The following is a 22,886-nucleotide window of genomic DNA, read 5'->3' on the forward strand; positions in this document are numbered from 1 at the left end:
AGCTGGATGCCCTTCCTAACGCCAACCACTCCATGAGTGTAGTAGGTGCTTTTTATGTGCCACCTGCACAGGTGCCAGGCGAGGCTGGCAACGGCCACAATCGGATTGGTGTATTTTACGTGCCACCGGCACGGAAGCCAGTCAAGGCGGCGCTGGCATAGGCCACGATTCGGATGGTGCTTTTACGTGCCACCGGCACAGAAGCCAATAATAATAATAATAATAATAATAATAATGAAATTATTGTGTCTAGTGCTCAGATGCACTACAACTCATCAAAGGTGCATGTACAGTACATAGAATTATGTACAAAAGTTAGGAAACTGAACAGTGTATGAGTCAAGATATATATAATATTTAATGAAATTATTGTATACAGTGCTCAGGTGCACCACAACTTGTCAAAAGTGCATATAAAGCATATGCAGTAATGTACAAATGCCTGGGAAGTGAACAATGTATGAGTCAGATACATGCTTGCGTGTGTATGGAGGGGAGAAAATCAGGTGTAGTGTTGGCGAATCTCAGGAAGCATGGAAGTTTTGAAGGATGCAGTGCTCCAACAACAGATTCCGACAACTACAACAGATTTGTTCCATGCTTCAGCAACTCTCAGCGTGAAAAAATGTTTCCGAAAGTCATGGGAGCTGAGCTGTTTTCTGACTTTGTAAACATGTCCACAGGTGTTAGACAGGTGGAGTTTGAAAAGGTGCTCATAGTTATTGTTTGTAAGACCTTGAAAGGATGAAAGGCAAAGTTGAGACCTCGGCAGAATTTGAACTTAGCATGTAACGATGGGTGAAATTTCACTAAGCATTTTGCCTGGCATGCTAACAATTCTGCCTGCTTGTTGCCTTCCATAATTTTCGACGTTGAAGCAAGTGGTCTGTCTTGGCAGCTTGTTATTGTAAGGGAGATAATCGTTCCTAGATCACTGTTAGCAGGATTAGAAATTTGAATTTTAGATCGAAGAGCAAAAAGGTGCATAGAATATATTGCTTTAATTTGTTTCTTATTCATTACAAAGGTCTTGGTAATTGTTTAAGTTTTCATTGCTTCTATTACCAATGAAGTTATATTTTTTAATGTCAGGCGGCGAGCTGGCAGAATCGTTAGCACGCCGGGCGAAATGCATAGCTGTATTTCGTCTGTCGTTATGTTCCGAGTTCAAATTCCGCCGAGGTCGACTTTGTCTTTCATCCTTTCGGGGTCGATAAATTAAATACCAGTTACGCACTAGAGTCGATATAATCGAGTTAATCCATTTGTCTGTCCTTGTTCGTCCCCTCCGTGTTTAGCCCCTGTGGGTAGTAAAGAAATATATATTTTTTTAATGTCAAAGCCCCATTCGAGCATGGTCGTTACCTGTGTCGCCCTACTGGCACTTGTGCTGGCGGCACGTGAAAAAATATTCGAGCGAGGTCATTGCCAGTGCCGCTGGACTGGCTCCTGTGCAGGTGGCACGTAAAAAGCACCATTTGAGCATGGCTGTTGTGCCTCCTGACTGGCCCTCCTGGTGGCACGTAATAGAACCCACTACACTCTCGGGGTGGTTGGCGTTAGGAAGGGCATCCAGCTGTAGAAACTCTGCCTGATCAGATTGGAGTCTGGTGCAGCCATCTGGTTTGCCAGTCCTCAGTCAAATCGTCCAACCCATGCTAGCATGGAAAGTAGACATTAAACGATGAAATAACAGTAATAATGTTTAATAAATGTTGCTTACTGCAAGTTATGGATGATTCTTTTATGACTTCATTGCTTTCAGGTGTTACGGTTTAGCTGGTGCATTTCCCGGTGACCCACATTGGAATTATGGTTCCGGCATGTCTAGTAGAAAAGTGACAGTCTTTTGTTTAATGGAGGACTAATGGGTTTTGGAATGACCTGTGACCTTGTGCGGGTGAATTAGGGGTCGCTCTGGGCACCCCTTGAAGAAGTGAAGAGGAGGACAGATTAAGGGAATCTAAGAGCAGATGAAGAGGGTATTGACAGTTGGAGAGAAGGACAGGCAGAGAGTTTGGTAGAGCTGTCATGAGAGAGATAGAGTATAAGACTAAGGGACAGATAGAGAGGCTAAGGGACAGTAGGCGATATAGATAGAGTAAGGAATCAGATAGCAAATAGAAAGACTATAGGTGGTAGAACAGAGGGAGATGAGGGAGTGGAAGTCAGGACAAGGAAGTGAGGTTCTGGGCAGTCGTTGAGCGGTCGTCGAAAAACACAGACGGATCTTGCGGTCGCTGGCCGGTCCTCGAGGAAGACAGTCGGATTCTGGAGGTCAGAGCGAGTGGATGGAACCTTGGATTTAAGGAGCAAGCGTTGGAATTCCTGGGAGCGAGCTGGGATGCGAGGAGGCCTAGGAGCGGGCGATTGGAATATGCACAGAGGGGAATCAGCAGAGTATTCAGAGGATTTAGCAGTATTAAGAGATGAGTGCAGAATGGGACACTGGCGATTCAGTTAGGAATTAAGGTATGTGTTTTGTGCATTGATTTGTGTCACGATGTAAAGAGACTGTAAAAGAAAAGAAAGAGAAAGAAGAGAGAAAAAGAAGGACTCTGTCGATGTAGTCGATAAAGAACATTGTGAATTGAGTAAAGGACTTGTTGAATTGTAACGTGAATTGTTGTGATACGAACATTGTATAATGTATCGAAGTGTTCTGATTGGACTGTGACGTATCGTGAACATTATTTGATCTGGACTTGTTGTGTCGTTACTGAACACTGTTATATTGTTACATGCATGTTGTTATATGCTTTGATCTGTTGTATTATGTATTGAGTAGTCACGTGCATGTCTTCCTTTAAATGTCTGCCTTAAATGTATTTGATGTGTAGCAATTAATTGTCGTATAAACTGTTGTTTGAATATAAGCCAGTGTTGCCAGTTGTTGCCTTGCCTCTTTGGGTTGTATCTCGGGTTGTGCCTCTGTATCTCTGTGCTGTTGAGGTTGTGGCAGTATCTATCTGTATCTCCTCTCTCCGCCTCTTTGGGCTCCGTGGCGGAACTTGTGTGAGCCGTTCGGGACGGGCGACGACGGGTGATTCCGTAACACAGGCTTAGCTTAAGGTATTTTCGCGCCCAACATCACAAAATGCGTCTGAATAAACATCGCCAGACAACAAATAGAGACTCGGACATTGCTTAGAAAATATTTTTCATTTTTAACCTCATATATAGTACGCACTAGGGATTTTGATCTTTAAATTTTGGGAAAAAATGTGGATTATACTCGAGGATATACGGTACTTAACTAGACTCTGCTTACAGCAATATTCTTAAATATCTATCAACTTGGACATCGTTTTCGTTTTATAACCAGATTGCAGATTTTATTTATAAATATATATATTATTAATATTGGAACATCCTTAAACTTTCTATTTTGATAGGCAACCCTCTGTGAACTTGTTAGCTGCCGTTGTGTTGCTCTCGATTTGAGGGGACATGGTGAGTTTATATCTTCTATAATTCTTCATCATTGTTCATTTATTTCCCATTTTCCTTTTCCCTTTTCTCTTTGTTTCAGTCATTAGACTGCGGCCATGCTGGAGCACTGCCTTGAAGAATTTTAGTTCAATGAATCAACCCCCACCATTACTTAGGTTTATAAAACCCGGTACTTATTCTATCAGTGTCTTTTGCTGAACTGCTAAGTTGCTGGGACATAAACACACCAACACCGGTGGTAGGGGACAAACACACATACAAAGAGACACACACACACATAGATATATATGATGGGCTTCTTTCAGATTCTGCCTACCAAATCTACTCACAAGGCTTTGGTCTGCGTGAGGCTAAAGTAGAAGACACTTGCCCAAGGTGCCATGCAGTTGGACTGAAACTGGAACCATGTGGTTCGGAAGCAAGCTTCTTACCACACAGCCACTCAGCACCGTCCGAACGTGGCAGATGCCAGCGCCGCCTGACTGGCGTCCGTGTTGGTGACATGTAAAAGCACCAACCGATTGTGGACGTTTGCCAGCCTGCTCTGGCCCCTGTGCCGGTGGCACGTAAAAAGCACCCACTACACTCACGGAGTGGTTGGCGTTAGGAAGGGCATCCAGCTGTAGAAGCACTGCCAGATCAGACTAGAGCCTGGTGCAGCCTCCTGGCTTCCAGACCCCGGTCGAACTATCCAACCCAGGCTAGCATGGAAAACAGACGTTAAACGATGATGAGGATGATAGATTTAAAATACAATTTTATTGCTCTTTTAGGAGACTCTGTAACTGAAGATGACACTGATTTGTCTAGTGAAACATTATCAAGGTAAGTTTAAAATAACTTATAAATAATTTCTTATTTGTTAAACTGCTTCTGTTAAGTGTTACTGGATTTTCTGTTCTGCCCATTAATCTTTTTGCTGTTTGGACTTGTTATGAGAGTAAAGTGTAGGAAAGATATCAGACGTATTGATCTCCCTTCTAAACTATGCCATCCGAAACAGAAATGAAGATATTGTGATAGTAGTTTGTTGCTGTGGTGGCTAAGCAGTGATAAGAGTGTTGTGTGGTGGACCCAAATAGAAGATACAATGATAATATGTAAATGTTACACAAATTATTAGGCTGTAAGTATTGGTTGTAAAGGAAATGGTGGTAGTGAGGTCTTTGAAGTGACTATTTCTAAAGGTATTGAGCTGTAAAACTTGCTGTATATGCAATTTCAGTTGTAGAATAGAGACAATAACGTCTGATTTATTGTGTAGGTAGTCTGAAGATAGAGTAGATAGAGACATAGTTCATCAATGAATCTTTTTTTTTCTGCGATTTCTGAAAGATCCTTCTTGGGACACAAAACTCTACTTGCGAAAACCTGTTGAGGAAAGTAAAATTGAATCGAAATCAATGGAAATTGTAGTTGTGATGCCAGTGCCGGTGGCACGTAAAAAGCACCAACCAATCGTAGCCGTTGCCAGCCTTGTCTTGCACGTAAAAAGCACCAACTGATTGTGGCCGTTGCCAGCTTCGTCTGGTACGTAAAAAGCACCCACTACACTCACAGTGGTTGGCGTTAGGAAGGGCATCAAGCTGTAGAAACACTGCCAGATCAGACTGGAACCTGGTGCAGCCTCCTGGCTTCCCAGACCCTGGCCAAACCGTCCGACCCATGCTAGCATGGAAAGCGGATGTTAAACGATGATGATGATGATATGGTTGTTAGAATTGAATAGATAAAGCTAATTTTCTTAGATGCAACATTAGCAATAGATGATTATGTATTCTTGCCAGGTGAGATCCATCCAAAGTGATACAACAAGGATTTTGAACTGAACAAGATGGTTGTAATGTTGAGCTGGCCATGGAAAGGTGAGAAATTTCTTCTTTGGGGAGATGTAAACTGATTGAACCTCATTGATTGACAAACCTTTGTGGCTCACTCTCTCTTCAACCATTACTTATTTCCAGAAAAAAAAAAATAGAAAGAAAAAACTCATCACCATCCCACTTCTCAGCTCCAAACTTCAAGAATCCAACTTGCTGTTTTATAGGACACAGTAATCTCTCTTGAACTTTCAAGGAAACTGCAAATCCTCTGTTGACAAAGCTAAATTGAGGATAATTGGTTTCCTTCTCAGTGCTAAAATTTATTTTAATATCGAGCAGTAATTCACATTTAAAACATCTCAGTTTGCACAGGTATAGAATATTTTCCTTCATATCTAAAGTAGTACGACCAACCATGTCTCAAACGGCATTCAGAAAAGAGCATTTATTTAACAAACCTTTCCTCTGTTAAAATTCACAGACTCTGCTCGATTGAGCTGTTTGTTTTCTACCTCTTCTTATTCTATTACTTCTAATCCATTGAACCTAATATATCTGTACCAAATTTAAGCCATAACTACTCCCTCATCATCATCATCATCATCTTCGTTTAACGTCCACTTTCCATGCTAGCGTGGGTTGGATGGTTCAACTGGGGTCTGGGAAGCCCGAAGGCTGTACCAGGCCCAGTCAGATCTGGTAGTTTTTCTACAGCTGGATGCCCTTCCTAACGCCAACCACTCCGTGAGTGTAGTGGGTGCTTTTTACATGCCACCGACACAGGTGCCAGATGAGGCTGGCGAATGGCCACGCTCGGATGGTGCTTTTTACGTGCCACTGGCAGGGAGGCCAGGCGAGGCTGGCAACGGCCACGATCGGATGGTGTTTGTTACGTACCACCGGCACGGAGGCCAGGCCCTGAATTTTTATTTTTGTTTCGTAGTTTTTGCATTTCTTGTGTCTCTCAGAACCAATACACAGTGTATCTTCTCTGGTACCAATTTTGTGTGTATGTACTGCGATCAAGTAATAACTCTTGTGACTTTAAGCTTAACAATAAGCATTCAACTGCAGCCACCTGTTCTACATAGTAAAGTTTTTACCATACAGCCACCACTCCTGCGTAATAGGAAAGTAATATTAATTTTGTTTTTTGTATCGGAAAATTATGACGGATAGGATTCAATAAAAGAGTTATTTTCTCCAATGTGAATTGTATTATTTATTCATATTGTTTTTAATTATTCGTGCATTATCTCATAGCTTTGAGATTTCAAAAATGGGATTGTATATTTTTAGAATGACATTATAAGGGAGGTTTGAGAGGTTGGATCAGGTCACTTTTAAAACATTAAACACAGAATATTGGAGCCAGTTATAGCTGGTTTAAATACAAAACTGTTACTTTGAAAGCCCAGTAGAGTTAAGTGTCTTGACCAAGAGTTGAAGTAACAGACGTGAAGTTCCATCATTTGATTCTGATGTAAAGTTTGTTTCAGTACTGCATGGCATAGTAGAAAAAAAAAAGACTTATGGAAAGATAAGAATAATCATTGAGAGACGTTTTCTGTTTTGTTGAGAAACTATGAAACCAATTCTTAAATTCTTTACAAATGATGCAAAATTAAACATTATCATTTCTTTTTCAGTGATGTTGGTGCTGTAATTAACGAAATGTATGGAACTGACAATCCTCCGCCTATTATTCTCATAGGTCACAGGTGAGCTGGATTATTATTATTATTAATTTATTATTATTATTATTACTATTACTATTATTATTATTATTACCACTACCACCACCACCACCAGCTGGAAGGCAGAATTGTTAGTGTGCTGGACGTAATGGTTAGCGGTATTTTGCCCATCGCTATGTTCTGAGTTCAAATTCTGCCAAGGTCAACTTTGCCTTTCACCTTTTTTGGGGTCGATAAATTAAGTACCAGTGAAACACTGAGGTCAATATAATCAACTAGTCTCCACCCCACAAATTTGAGGCCTTGTGCCTCCAGTCGAAAGGACTACTACTACTGCTGCGATTACTACTACTACTACTACTACTACTACTACAGTGGTGAGCTAATACTTAGTAGCATTTCGTCTGTCTTTATGTTCTGAGTTCAAATTCCGCTAGGGTTGACTTTGCCTTTCATCCTTTCATGGTCAATGAAGTAAATACCAGTTGTAATCAACTAGCCTCCTCCTACAAATTTCAGGCCTTGTGCCTATAGCAGAAAAAGCTTTACTATTATTAATTGCAATATTCTTGTACAGTCTGTAATGCAATTTCTTTAATAGTTATAAGATAAGATTGCCTATTTTAAATCTATCTAAACATCTCCAGTGTCTCAAGAATTCATTTACTCTGACCAACTTATTAAGAAAGGACAGATTTTAACTTCTCTGGGAAGTAGAGTGTCTTATTCACATTTCCAACATATGTAACATAATCTCGTGGCCTATGCCAGGGGCGTTACCAGCCCACTTATGCGTACCTTTTCCTTGTTTGGACACTAAAACTCTGCTTGCGAAGACCTGTTGAGGCAGAACGTAACAGCAGACGAAATACAGCTACGCATTTCGCCCGGCGTGCTAACGACTCTGCCAGCTCGCTGCCTTATAATAAAACGTTTATTACAGCTGATTAAAATTTCTTCATTATGCCTTTATCTTTCAGTATGGGGGCTGCAATAGCTGTACACACTGCTGTAAGGTCACTGGTACCCTCTTTGGCTGGTTTGGTTGTTATTGATGTTGTTGAAGGTAGGGAGTTCTGTTTTTTATATTTTTGATCTTTTTCTTTTACTTGTTTCAGTCATTGGAATGCGGCCTTGCTGGAGCACTGCTTTGAAGAATTGATTCCAGTACTTTTATTCTATCAGTCTCTTTTGCTGAACTGCTAAGGTGCAGGAATGTAAACAGACGAACAACAGTTGTCAAATGGTGGTGGGACACACACACACACACACGATGGGCTTCTCTGTGTTCACATCTACCAAATCTACTCACAAAGCTTCTGGTAGCTATAGGTTATAGTTGAAGATACTTGCCCAAGGTAACATGCAGTGGAACTGAACCCAGAGCTATGTGGTTGGGAAGTAAACTTCTTAACCATACAGCCGTGCCTGCACCTGACATGGCCACCACTTTCTTTACCAAATGTTACAAAGAATGTTTCATTTGACATAATTTAAAACATTGTTTTTAATTAAAATCGGCCGACGCCAGTGCCACCTTCACTGGCTTCCGTGCCAGTGGCACATAAAAAAGCACCAACCGATCGTGACCATTACCAGACTCCCCTGGCGCCTGTGCCCGTGGCACCTAAAAAGCACTATCCGTACTTGGCCGATGCCAGCGCCGGCTTGACTGGCTTCTGTGTCGGTGGCACGTAAAAACCACCAACTGATCGTGGCCGTTGCCAGACTCCCCTGGCACCTGTGCCCGTGGCACATAAAAAACACCATCTGTACGTGGTCAATGCCAGCGCCACTATGACTGGCTTCCGGGCTGGTGGCACGTAAAAAGCACCAATCGATTGCGGTCGTTGCCAGCCTCCCCTGGCACCTGTGCCGGTAGCATGTAAAAAAACACTCTCACTACACTCACAGAATGGTTGGCATTAGGAAGGGCATCCAGCTGTAGAGACACTGCCGGATCAGACTGGAGCCTGGTTCAGCCTCCTGGCTTCCCAAACCCCGGTCGAACCGTCCAACCCATGCTAGCACGGAAAACGGACATTAAACAATGATGATGCTGATGTGATGCTTATCAAGTTTGCAATGGAATTTTAAGCAATTATGATATCAATATATTGTTTTGTCAGTTTTTCTGTTATTTCAAATTCTACCAACAACTTTGTTTTTTTTTAACAGTCCTTAAATTTTGGTTTCTAAATTCTATACAGGCACAGCAATGGAAGCATTAAGCAGCATGCAGAGTTTTCTACGTGGACGTCCATCATTTTTCAGATCCATAGAGGAAGCTATTGAATGGAGGTGAGATAAATAAATATGTATTTTCCTTATATTGTTTAATGAATTCAGTTGCAAATGCCACCACTGCTACTGGATGAGTTTTGTCTGCTCCTGATATGTTTCTGTGGTTTTTTAACACTATACATTCACTTAAAAGAGATGCAATCTTGAGACAAATACTACAGTTTAACTTTAAACATAGTACCTGCTTTAAGATTGTTATATCGCCTTGACTGGCTTCTGTGTTGGTGGCACATAAAAAGCACCAACCGATCGTGGCTGTTGCCAGCCTCCCCTGGCACCTGTGCCGGTGGCACGTAAAAAGCACCCACTACACTCACGGAGTGGTTGGCGTTAGGAAGGGCATCCAGCTGTAGAAACACTGCCAGATCAGACTGGAGCCTGGTGCAGCCTCCTGGCTTCCCAGATCCTGGTCAAAGCGTCCAACCCGTGCTAGCATGGAAAGCGGACGTTAAATGATGATGGTGGTGGTGGCGGTGGCGGCGGCGACGACGATGATGATGATAGGTATATTTTTACAAAAAATGCTTTATTATTTAATCTATGTATATGAAGCTGAAGTTGTCTGTGTGTAGCAGGTTTGGTAGCCATCAACTAACACTATCTCCTCTGAGACACTGCGGCGCAAGTTGACCAAAATTGAGAGTATGATACAAGAAGGCTTGCTCCTGCTTCTTTAGAAGAAAAAATTCTAATCAGACCATGTTAACACCAAAAATTATTTACATCAAAAAGGTGCTTTTTTTTAATGAAAATCCCTATTTTTTACGATTTTTTGACTGCTGTGTCGCCATTTTTCTGTGTATTTCAACCAGAAAAATGTTCACTTAAAGAGAATAGCAAGCTACATAATGCAAAATTTTTACTTTTCAAAAATTCCAATTCTAAAGGGCCGAAACAAACCCAAGCAACGCCGGGGAATACTGCTAGTATTTTAATATTTTCTTTGAAATAAAACTTTTCAAAATATAATTAATCCTTGCTATTGGTTTTCCTTTGCCTTGTAGTTTACGAAGTGGTCAATTACGCAACGTTGAATCTGCAAAAATCTCCCTTGTTGGGCAAGTGAAACGGTAAGCGGTTATTTGTAATTGTTTCATTTCCTAATGAGTTTCTGTCTTTACATGAGCCCGTCATCTGACAGCATCACAAGTTTTGCATTGTTGGAGGCACGTGATATCTAGGAAAGTACAACAGAGATTGTTAATCCCGATATTGATGTCAGATCGTGATGTGAAGGGGTGCATTTTTTTTTGTTATATTAGCAGCTTTTCTATTTTATCATCATTAAACACCTCCAAAGCTGTATCTGTATATATATATATATATATATATATATATATATATATATATATATATATATAGGGAGAGTTTACAAAAAAACAAAAGACGAAGACAGGTGGTGTACAAAACAAACCGATGTATTAGTATAACGCTCAGGAATTGAAAAAGTCTTTTACGTTTCGAGCCTATGCTCTTCTACAGAAAGATACAGAACAAGGAGGGGAAAAAAGGATAGAGTATATATATATATATATATATATATATATATACTCTCTCTTTATTCTTTTACTTGTTTCAGTTATTTGACTGCGGCCATGCTGGAGCACCGCCTTTAGTCAAGCAAATCGACCCCAGGACTTATTCTTTGTAAGCCCAGTACTTATTCTATCGGTCTCTTTTGCTGAACCGCTAAGTTACGGCAATGTAAATACACTAGCATCGGTTGTCAAGCGATGTTCAGGGGACAAACACAGACACACAAACATATACACGCACACACACATATATATATATATACATATATACGACGGGCTTCTTTCAGTTTCCGTCTACCAAATCCACTCAAGGCTTTGGTTGATCCGAGGCTATAGCAGAAGACACTTGCCCAAGGTTAGGAAGGGCATCCCTGTTGGGTCAATGCAATGATCACACACTACACATGTTCCTTCCAAGCACTGCTGTTAACAGCAGAAGTGAGGTAGAACGTTAAAACTTAGCATGCATGCACAGCAGAGTTCAAGGTCAATCTGTGCAAAGTGGCTTCACTCTGATTACTTTAGCCTTGTTACTATGGCAACAGTCCGGATACTTATTGATCAAATCATATATATTTTTATTGTATATGTGATGCTGGAGTTTCATAACTGACACCTATGCAGGTGGCACATAGAGAGCACCCACTACACTCTTGGAGTGGTTGGTGTTAGGAATGGCACCCAGCTGTAGGAAACCTTGCCAAATCAGATTGGAACTTGGCGCAGCTCCCTGGGTTACCAGTTTTCAGTCAAACTGTCCAACCCATGCCAGCATGGAAAAGGAATGTTAAATGAGGATGATGATGATGATGATGATTGTTTATATTGAGTAGATTTCCCTCACAAAGACAATTAACTGGCTTAAATGGATCGTCTCTTTACTCTTTTTACTCTTTTACTTGTTTCAGTCATTTGACTGCGGCCATGCTGGAGCACCGCCTTTAATCGAGCAACTCAACCCCGGGACTTATTCTTTGTAAGTCCAGTGCTTATTCTATCGGTCTCTTTTGCCGAGCTGCTAAGTGATGGGGACGTAAACACACCAGCATCGGTTGTCAAGCAATGCTAGGGGGACAAACACACACACACAAACACACACACATACATATATATACATATACATATATACGACAGGCTTCTTTCAGTTTCCGTCTACCAAATCCACTCACAAGGCATTGGTCGGCCCGGGGCTATAGCAGAAGACACTTGCCCGAGATGCCACGCAGTGGGACTGAACCCGGAACCATGTGGTTGGTAAGCAAGCTACTTACCACACAGCCACTCCTGTGGGTTTCTTGTTTGTCTTTCTCAATAAATACCTACATTTGCCAACTACATTAAGAACGAGATATTTCTGTGTTTATTAGTGTCGACACGGGTGAAACAGCAACGTTTGAACAAGAACATCCCTCACAGGAAGCCAGGTCCACATCGAAGCGATCAAGTGACACGATCGCCGAAGAGGACGAAGAGTCAGGTGACACTAGCCTGGAGGAAGTCAAGAGCGAATCTTCCAGCATGGCATCTGCCACAACGCCGCCTCCTCCTACCCCACCACCTCCTAATATGGCACATTCTCTTCCCGAAGTTTCTAGCACGACAAATAAAAAGGTAACCCTTTGAATTTTTGTATCCATCAACAACAATGTTTTTTCTTAAGTATGTTTGTTTTAATATTTGGGAGATCTTCTGTATATTATGGAAACATGTTCAATGCTGTTTCAATAAATCTTTTTATAGCTGTATTATAATAGTCTATCAGTGTGAGGTATACTAGCCATCTCAATATGGCTAACCACTAAGGGTGGGTGTTACTGTATCTATTTCTCTATTACCCACAAGGGGCTAAACATAGAGGGGACAAACAAGGACAGACATAGGTATTAAGTCGATTACATCGACCCCAGTGCGTAACTGGTACTTAATTTATCGACCCCGAAAGGATGAAAGGCAAAGTCGACCTCGGCGGAATTTGAACTCACAACGTAACGCAGACGAAATACTGCTAAGGATTTCGCCCGGCGTGCTAACGTTTCTGCCAGCTTGCCGCCTTTTGTGTTACTGTAGCTTGTAGCCCCAGTAGATCATCGTCTCCAGCTGGCTTTAGGCACACTTTCTGTGCCCTTATGGTATTTGCAAAGGGAGGTCAAATACCATAAGGGCACAGAAAGTGTGCCTAAAGCCAGCTGGAGACGACGTTCTCCTGGGGCTACAAGCTACAGTAACACCCACCCTTAGTGGTTAGTCATATTGAGGTGGCTAGTATACCTCAAATTGTCATGCAGTTACTGTTTACATCTCGTTCAGAGATTTATTAATACTCTATCAATTTTTTACAAACTTGTAAGTAATTAAGACTTTTCATAATTCACATGATTTCCGTAGTGAGTTTCTAAGTTGTGGTTAACTGTTTGTGTTTTAAAACATCTTGATATATCTTCTCTTCTATATTTATTCTATATATATGCCTGTGTGTGTGTTCGTATATATGTGTGTATATATATTATTTCTTTATTGCCCACAAGGGGCTAAACATAGAGGGGACAAACAAGGACAGACAAAAGGATTAAGTCGATTACATCGACCCCAGTGTGTAACTGGTACTTAATTTATTGACCCCGAAAGGATGAAAGGCAAAGTTAACCTCGACGGAATTTGAACTCAGAACTTAGCGGCAGACGAAATACCGCTAAGCATTTCGCCTGGCGTGCTAACGGTTCTGCCAGCTCGCCGCCTTAATGTTTGTGTGAGTGTGTGTTTGTGTGAGTGTGTGTTTGTGTGTGTGTGTATACATGTATAAATGTATATATGTGTGTGTGTGTGTGTGTGTGTGTATACATGTATACATGTGTGTGAGTGTGCGTGTATGTATACACACACATATGTATATGTAACTGCACACATGCTATTGGCGATTTCTTTTCCTTCTTTGGACTTTTCCCTTTCTCTTTTCCGATGAAGAGCTAGGCTCAAAACATCAAACCCTCTCTCTTTTCACCAAGCATCAAGCTAATGCATTTCTTGTGCACGTACTCTTGTTGTCCATTGATTTTATTCATTTATTTGAATTGACAATATATATATGGTTCCTGTGGAATAGGAGGAGCCAGGGAGACATGGGATGAAGTGGTGATGAAGGGCATCCAGCTGTAAAATCCCTGCCAAAACAGACACAGTAGCTTAGGGTAGCTTTTCTACCAGGTTGACTCCTGTCAAATGTCCTACCTATTCATGCTTGGAAGATGGACGTTAAACATTGATGATGCTATATATATATATATATTATATATATATATATATTATATATATATATATATACATATACATATATACATATATATATATACATATATAATATATATATATATACATATATACATATATATATATATATATATATACACATATACATATATATATATATACATATATATATATATACATATATATATACATATACATATATACATATACATATATATATATACATATATATATATACATATACATATATATACATATATATCATCATCATCATCATCATTTAACGTCCGTTCTCCATGCTAGCATGGGTTGGACGGTTCGACCGGGGATCTGGGAAGCCAGAAGGCTGCACCAGGCTCCAGTCTTATCTGGCAATGTTTCTACAGCTGGATGCCCTTCCTAACGCCAACCACTCCGATATATATATATATATGTATGTAGGTGATTAATGGGAAGACTCATTACTGAGCTGCAAAAAATGCTTAGCACCATTTGTTTCAGCCTTATGAAGTGAGTTCAGATGCCACCAAGGTCGACTTTGCCTTTCATCCTTTCAGGGTTGCTAAAATAAGCACCAGTTGAACACTGGGTCTGATCCACTTAACATACCCTCTCCCCCAATCTTGTTGGTCTTGTGCCAAAATTTTAAAACTAGCATATACATGCATCCATGCATATAACCCTGGGTAACTTTAATTGCAAGAATTTTGGTTTTCAATTTAAAGTAGTGTGTTTGTGTGTGTGTGTGTGTGTGTGTGTGTGTGTGGTCCATCAATAATTGTTAATTAAAAAAATTTTTTTTTTGTAAAATTGCAGAACATCTCATATCAATATACATGGAGGATTGATTTATCAAAGACAGATAAGTACTGGTCAGGTAGGTAATACAGTTGTGTGCTGTCTTTCATTGTATGCCTTTGCATCCTTTAACCCTTTAGTGTTTAAACTGGCCTTATCCGGCCCAATATATTCCACATGTTTTATATTCAAAGTGGCCATATCTAGCCTCTCACACCTAACCTATACAGACATTCTAAAAATAAACAATCACATCATTGAAACCTCAAAGCTATAAGGTAATGCATGATTAATTCAAAACAATTTAAATAAAAAAGCATTACATTTAACAGAGTAATCTGAACACTAAAGGGTTAAAGATTCATAAAATTTTTTAGCTTCTATTTCTTCAGTATTTACTGTTCAGCCATCTGGTGGTTCCTTTTGAGAGGTTAAGCGTCTCATCCTCATCATCATTTAACGTCTGTTTTCCATGTTGGCATGGGTTGGACAGTTTGACTGAAACCTCCTTCAGCTGTATGGTGGGTCCTGCTTGCGAAGACCTGCTTGCTAGGCACAGAGGTGGCTGGCTATGTCATAAGAAGTTTGCTTTAGTCTGACTGTGTGGCACCTTGGGCAAGTGTCTTCTGCTACAGTCCCGGGCTAATTAAAGCCTTACAAGTAGATTTGGTAGACAGAAACTGAAAGAAACCTGTTATGTATTTATTGTGTGTGGCCGGTGGCACGTAAAAAGCACCAACCAATCGTAGCCATTGCCAGCCTCGCCTGGCACCTGTGGTGGTGGCATGTAAAAAGCACCCACTACACTCACGGAGTGGTTGGTGTTAGGAAGGGCATCCAGCTGTAGAAACTCTGCCAGATCAGACTGGAGCCTGGTGCAGCCTCCTGGCTTCCCAGACCCCAATCGAACCGTCCAACCCATGCTAGCAATGAAAGCGGACGTTAAACGATGATGATGATGCTGATATTTGTGTGTCCTTATCTTGATATCATGTGATAGTTGTAAATGAGTGTCACTTTCATACAAGCAGTGTCATTCATTTCTAATATTCTGCAGGATGTCTGGCTATGAGGAAATATTACCTTGCTTGGAAACAAGTGAGGGTTAGTGACAGTAAGAGCACCTGGCTATAGAAAATCTGCCTTGATAATTTCCACTTGATGAATATAAGCAAGGAAAAGTGAACATTAAAATGTTGATGATGATGCTAATGATACATGTTTTGCATGTTTATTGGCATAGCTAATTACCAATTTATTGATAATCAATTAATGATTTTGTTGTATTTCGGAATGGTCATTTTGCCAGTTTAGCCAATAAAAACACACGCACTATATATTTGGTGTTACTTTGCTTCAGTGTTATTTATTTTTGACATTAATCTTAATCTTATTTCGGCCAGAGTTCTTTCGTCACACTCCTGTGACCGCATCAGTGGTCCTTTGCTTTCTTCTTTCTTATTTGTGTGTCTCTCCTTACTAACCGTCAGGAAATACAAAATGGCTGACGGTTAGTAAGGAGAGACACAAATAAGAAAGAAGAAAGCAAAGGACCACTGATGCGGTCACAGGAGTGTGACGAAAGAACTCTGGCCAAAATAAGATTAAGATTAATGTCAAAAATAAATAACACTGAAGCAAAGTAACACCAAATATATAGTGCGTGTGTTTTTGTTGGCTAAACTGGCAAAATAACCATTCCAAAATACAACAATATCTGTTTCAACACATGACTTCACATAAAAAATCTTGCACAGCAAATATATAAACGTAACAATAATTGATTTTTATATCTTTACAGGCTGGTTTAGAGGACTTTCTGAAAAATTCTTATCATGTAATGTTCCAAAGTTATTATTACTTGCTGGTAAGTTTTTACATTTGAAGTCTTTATTTTTACAACAGCTAAATGTCTTAGAATGTCTGTGTAGAGTGAAGACATTCCGAAATACAACAATATCTGTTTCAATATCAGCAAAACAGACCGATAGAATAAGTACTAGGCTTACAAAGAATAAGTCCTGGGGTCGATTTGCTCAACTTAACCCTTTCGTTACTGTATTTATTTTGAGATGCTCTGTGTTTCTTTCAATTACTTTAAATATAACAAAGAATTTAGTAAAATCAACTTAGTTATCATTCAGCTAGTGTTAGGAACATAAATTGTGACTAAGGTTGGTGGAAGATTTTAATTCGAAACTTATGAAAACAAGACATTTGTACTCAGAACCAGTAACGAAAGGGTTAAAGGCGGTGCTCCAGCATGGCCACAGTCAAATGACTGAAACAGGTAAGAGAGTAAAAAGTATTAAAATTAACACATAAAATAACTGCCCTATGGGTGTTTGAGACATAGATAAAAATACTAGAACTGTATGTGGCACTAAAGGTTTGTTAAGCAAGATCTAACCCAAGCTTATGTGAAAAGGCTAAGATGAATTCAGAGTGTACTCAATGGAAATCAAAAAGGGATACATCTCTATATATATAAACGGGAAAATGTCTGTATGTGTGTGTGTGTGTCCTTTATACAAATCCTCGAGTTTTCAGTTAGAGGGCTTGCACTTTCTATGGTCATTCAAAACCATCCAAGGGTGGTCGTGCACATCTTTACATTTCCCCAGTCACCCCGCAAAGCCATTAAAAAATCAATAGAAGTGACTTTTTTGTGAATTTTCTATCCAAAACCCAATCAAAATGCCCGAAACTTGATACGCCAATTGAATGCCAGCTAGCTGTATATGATTGGTCGGAGATTTGGACAGTACTCACGTGTATGTGCGCATGCATGCAGCTGCATATGCATGCACTAGCACTATGACCCAGCAACGCCGGGTCATAGTGCTAGTGCTATTATAAATGTCTCCCTCTAATTTAATCAACAATTTTCACTTTGATTGTGTTATTAAAAGTTTTTTAAATATTTTCTTTTGTCCTTATTGTGTTTATTTTTTAATTACAGGTGTTGACCGATTGGATAAAGATTTAACTATTGGTCAAATGCAAGGTAATAGAATTAAACTGAAAATATTACAATCTCTAAATCATTGAACATCTATACTTATGATTATATGATTTGTGTCCACACACAGATAAATTATTAGATAAAAAATACAAAATGGGACAAGAACGCAAAAACATCGTCCGTTTTTCTCTCCTTGTTTCGTATACATTCGATCCTTTTTCCAAGAAATCTAATGCTCGTAGCTTAGTTTTTCCTTGGGGCTGGCCAGATTGGAGCAATCTCAAGATTAATCAGCCGAAATTGCGAGGATGATCTGGTTCTTGACTGAAGATTAGAGGCTTCAAATGACCCATCCGTGTTTTTTGCATTGTCCATTTGTATGTTTTGCGTTCTTGTCCCATTTTGTATTTTATATATATATATATATATATATATATAGCGGTGTACGTACACTTTGTTTTGATAAATTATTAGATATTTTAGGACTGTTTGTTCCGAACAGCTGTCGTTTTCTATATTTTGAACAAGAGAGATGGATGCATGGCTATGTGGTGAAGAATTTTGCTTCACAACTTTGGGCTGGGCTAGTATCATTTACTATGGGCCAAGGTGTGGCTGTGTGGTAAGAAGTTTGCTTTCCAACCACATGGTTCCAGGTTCAGTCCCACTGCGTTGCACCTTGGGCAAGTGTCTTCTACTATAGCCACGGGCCGACCAAAGCCTTGTGAGTGGATTTGGGAGATGGAAACTGAAAGAAGCCTGTTGTGTATGTGTGTGTGTATCTTTGTATTTGTTCCCCCCCACCACTTGACAACTGGTATTGGTGTGTTTATGTCCTCGTAACTTAGCAGTTCAGCAAAGAGGGACCGAGAGAATATGTACCAGGCTTAAAAAAGAAAATAAATATTAGGATTGATTCATTTGATTAGAAATCATTCAAAGCAGTGCCCCAGCATGGCCACAGTCTAATGGCTGAAACAAGTAAAAGATAAAAGATATAACCCCAGACTGAACAACACCTTGGTGTGTGTGTGTGTTACTGTTTCTGTGTCAACAGCACGCTAGTTATGAGCAAGTGGTGGCCTTCATTTCCAATCTTCTGTAAAAACATGTCAGGCCATGGGAAAATATTTGGAAACATCAAAATAAATATCAAATGGAAGTTGTAGCTATGATACCTGTGCCACCGGCACGTAAAAAGCACCATCCGAACATGACTGATGCCAGCGCCACCTTGACTGGCTTCTGTGCCGGTGGCACGTGACCTGCTTTGCTTGAGGAGACCTGAGTCAAGTACATCAACATCAAAATGAATACCAAATGGAAATTGTTGTTGTGATACATGTGCCGGTGGCATGTAAAAAGCACCATCCGAACGTGGCCGATGCCAGTGCCGCCTTGACTGGCTTCTGTGCTGGTAGCACGTAAAAAGCACCCACTACACTCACGGAGTGGTTCGCGTTAGGAAGGGCATCCAGCTGTAGAAACACTGCCAGATCAGACTGGAGCCTGGTGCAGCCCCTGGCTTCCCAGACCTCAGTTGAACTGTCCAACCCATGCTAGCATGGAAAAACGGAGATTAAATGATGATGATTATGATAATGATGATTCGGGTTGTGACAGGGAAGACATCCAGCCATAGAAAATCTGCTTCTGCAAATTCTGTTCATCTCATGCAAGCATTGGAAAGTGGATGTTAAAATAGAACACGGGCAGGATGTTGAATGCACTTTTGCTGAAAGACAAGAAGCCGAATGGATATAAAACTGAACGGACAAGATGCAGAAAACACGTACAAAAATTAAAATATATGGTAACCATTTTATTCCCACAATATCACCATTTGACAGGCTGAATTGGTCATTAAACTATGTAGGTAGGAATGGTCGTTGCCAGTACCACCTGACTGACCCCCGTGCTGTGGCACGTAAAATGTACCATTCGAGCGTGATTGTTACTAGCGTCGCCTTACTGGCACCTGTGCTGGTGGCATGTGTAAAAAGATTCGAGCGAGGTCATTGCCAGTACCACCTGACTGGCCCCCATGCCGTGGCACGTAAAATGTACCATTCGAGCGTGATTGTTACTAGCGTCGCCTTACTGGCACCTGTGCCGGTGGCATGTGTAAAAAGATTCGAGCGAGGTCATTGCCAGTTACCGCCTGACTGGCCCCCGTGCCGGTGGCACGTAAAAAGCACCCACTACACTCTCGGAGTGGTTGGCGTTAGGAAGGGCATCCAGCCGTAGAAACTCTGCCAGATCAAGATTGGAGCCTGGTGCAGCCATCTGGTTCGCCAGCCCTCAGTCATTCGTCCAACCCATGCTAGCATGGAAAGCGGACGTTAAACGATGATGATGATGATGATGATGTCTCTTCAGCATTGTGTCCATTTGGCTTTTTGGTTTCGGTTTCTTGTCCTTCAGCTAAAGTGCATTGGACATCCTGTCCATGCACAGTTAAAACTGTTTATGTAATTGTCAAATATGAAGTGTAAATTGAATAAATTTGTAAAGTAAGATTTTTTTAACATATTTTCCTGTTATGACACTAAAGTTTTTTTTTTTTTTTTTGTAATTTCTCAACAGGAAAGTTCCAAATGCAGGTTCTTCCGCAGTGTGGACATGCTGTTCATGAAGATGTTCCAGACAAAGTGAGAACATTTTTCTTTGCAATAATTAATAATCTCGAAAAAGCTTATCTAACATAGTAGGAGACAATGAAATCAGGAGGTGCAATCGACTTAATCCGTTTGTCTGTCCTTGTTTGTCCCCTCTGTGTTCAGCCCCTTGTGGGTAGTAAAGAAATAGATACATTTTAAAAATAATCCTGTAGTATTCATTAATTAGTAATAATCTTAATCTTAATGACAGCCTATTTCATTCTGGGTTTGAATTTTGATTTTGAAGTTTAATATTTAATCTGTTTTTCATCTCTAGGTGGCAGATGTTTTAGCGACCTTTCTTGTCCGGCATAAAATGGCAATCCCAATTGGTGATTTTGAAAGGTAATGTATTGGTTGTCTCTAATAGATATTTGGAACAGATTGTTAATATTTCTTTGTTTCATGCATCATCATCATTGTTTAACGTCCGCTTTCCATGCTAGCATGGGTTGGACGATTTTGGCTGAGGTCTGGCGAACCAGATGGCTGCACCAGGCTCCAGTCTCGAGTTGGCATAGTTTCTACAGCTGGATGCCCTTCTTAACGCCAACCACTCCGAGAGTGTAGTGGGTGCTTTCTACGTGCCACGGGCATGGGACCAGTCAGGTGGTACTGGCAACGACCTCGCTCGAATCCTTTTACACATGCCACCAGCACAGGTGCCAGTAAGGCGGCTTTGGTATCTGTATTGATATTCTGTTTCTTTTCAAGTAGAAGAATATGGTTTCTTTAAGCCTTGATGAAGGCAGCTATTTAAGAAAGTAGATGAAAAAAAAAATATGAAAAAAACTCTAATCAAATTAACTATAAAACGATCTCTAAACCTAATGAATGAAGAATTGCCATCAACAAAACCAGTATGCACCATTGTAGAGATGGTTTAAACCGGTGGTTCCCGACCTGTGGTCCGCAAAGGTAATTCTGGAAGTCTGTGATCATGTTAAGCCGACAGACCTTTCAATATCCTGGGGTCCGTGGGAAAACTCATTTAAAGGAAGAGGGGTCCTTGGTAGTGAAAAGGCTGGGAACCACTTGTTGAAACCATTTAGAATTGGGCATTACTGTTTCTAGGTCAATGTTTGTCTAATCCAAATTGACCCCTTTTGGGGGGTCAATGAAATAAGTACGAGTTGAGCAGTTGGGTTGATGTAAATAACTTAACTATTCTTGGATAAAAGTATGAAAATGAACTTCACCCCTCTGCCTTGCTGTGCCAGTGTAGCAAAGTTGATTCATCAAACCAATATGATCTGAAGCTCAAATTCACAGCCTCACAGCCTCCACATCAGATCATGGTTGATGGAGAGAACATGCTGAGGCCTTTGTTCTGTAGTAGACTGAACATGGGCAATCCAGTCCATTCTCAACCCAAGGCTCAGGTGAGTCTTCATTTAAGGTCTTATTCTTAGCCTCTTCTTTTCTTCATTTTCCTTTCAATTAAGGCCACCTGTTCCTACCGTTCTGCCATACTTTAACCACTCATCACCCTGCATGAAGCCAGCTCCCTGCCACTTCAGTCGAGGGGGTCTTGTCTTGTGCCGTATAAAAAGCATCCGGTTCACTCTGCAAAGTGTTTGGCATTAGGAAGAGCACCCAGCTGTAGGAACCATGCCAAAGCAAAAGCTGGAGCTTGATGAAGTCCTCTGACCCACCATCTCCTGTAGAACCATTCAACCCATGCCAGCATGGAAGACAGATGTACTACTGGTGCTGCTGCTTCTCCTCCTCCTTCTTCTTCTCCTTCTTCTTCTTTTTCTTCTCCTCCTCCTCCTTCTTCTTCTCCTCCTCCTCCTTTTTCTTCTCCTCTTCTCCTCCTCTTTCTTCTTCTCCTCCTTCTTTTTCTTCTCCTTCTTCTTCTCCTCCTTCTTTTTCTTCTCCTTCTTCTCCTCCTTTTTCTTCTCCTCCTCCTCCTCCTTCTTTTTCTTCTCCTCCTCCTCCTTCTTTTTCTTCTCCTTTTTCTTCTTCTCCTCCTCCTTCTTTTTCTTCTCCTTCTCCTCCTTCTTCTCCTCCTCCTCCTTTTTCTTCTCATTCTCCTCCTCCTCCTTTTTCTTCTCCTTCTCCTCCTCCTCCTCCTTCTTCTTCTTCTTCTTCTTCTTCTTCTTCTTCTTCTTCTTCTTCTCCTTCTCCTCCTCCTTCTCTAGGTGTTCAGTAGAGCTTATGTATCAAATGAACTTTATTCTCTTTGCATATTTCTGGAGTCTCCAGAGAAATTTGAAATCTAATGAAAAGACTCAAGTCATTGTTTTACGTAATCAACACAACCCCTTGAAAATATGATAGTACTAGTAAAGGAATTATGCCCAGCATCTATCTAAATGAGACAGATCGGAACTCAAAATTGAAATTTACACAAATTATTAGAGTGAAAATTCCTTTGTTTAAAA

At 40.6% G+C, this 22,886-nt stretch overlaps 1 protein-coding gene across 3 annotated transcripts in view; it reads left to right on the forward strand.

The window, feature by feature from the left end:
* Positions 1–22,886, forward strand: part of LOC115217447 (protein phosphatase methylesterase 1) — a 47,995-nt gene that overhangs the window by 24,618 nt on the left and 491 nt on the right. For all 3 annotated transcript variants that reach the window (XM_036507183.1, XM_029787149.2, XM_036507182.1), the window contains 12 exons: positions 3,396–3,453; positions 4,227–4,278; positions 6,926–6,997; positions 7,954–8,039; positions 9,184–9,274; positions 10,282–10,347; positions 12,180–12,423; positions 14,893–14,953; positions 16,676–16,741; positions 17,837–17,881; positions 20,426–20,490; positions 20,777–20,844. In XM_036507183.1, the coding sequence (XP_036363076.1) occupies positions 3,396–3,453; positions 4,227–4,278; positions 6,926–6,997; positions 7,954–8,039; positions 9,184–9,274; positions 10,282–10,347; positions 12,180–12,423; positions 14,893–14,953; positions 16,676–16,741; positions 17,837–17,881; positions 20,426–20,490; positions 20,777–20,844 (974 nt within the window). The remainder of the gene's footprint in view (positions 1–3,395; positions 3,454–4,226; positions 4,279–6,925; positions 6,998–7,953; positions 8,040–9,183; positions 9,275–10,281; positions 10,348–12,179; positions 12,424–14,892; positions 14,954–16,675; positions 16,742–17,836; positions 17,882–20,425; positions 20,491–20,776; positions 20,845–22,886) is intronic.

This window comes from Octopus sinensis, linkage group LG11, assembly GCF_006345805.1.
Source record: "Octopus sinensis linkage group LG11, ASM634580v1, whole genome shotgun sequence".
NCBI classification, from domain to species: domain Eukaryota; kingdom Metazoa; phylum Mollusca; class Cephalopoda; order Octopoda; family Octopodidae; genus Octopus; species Octopus sinensis.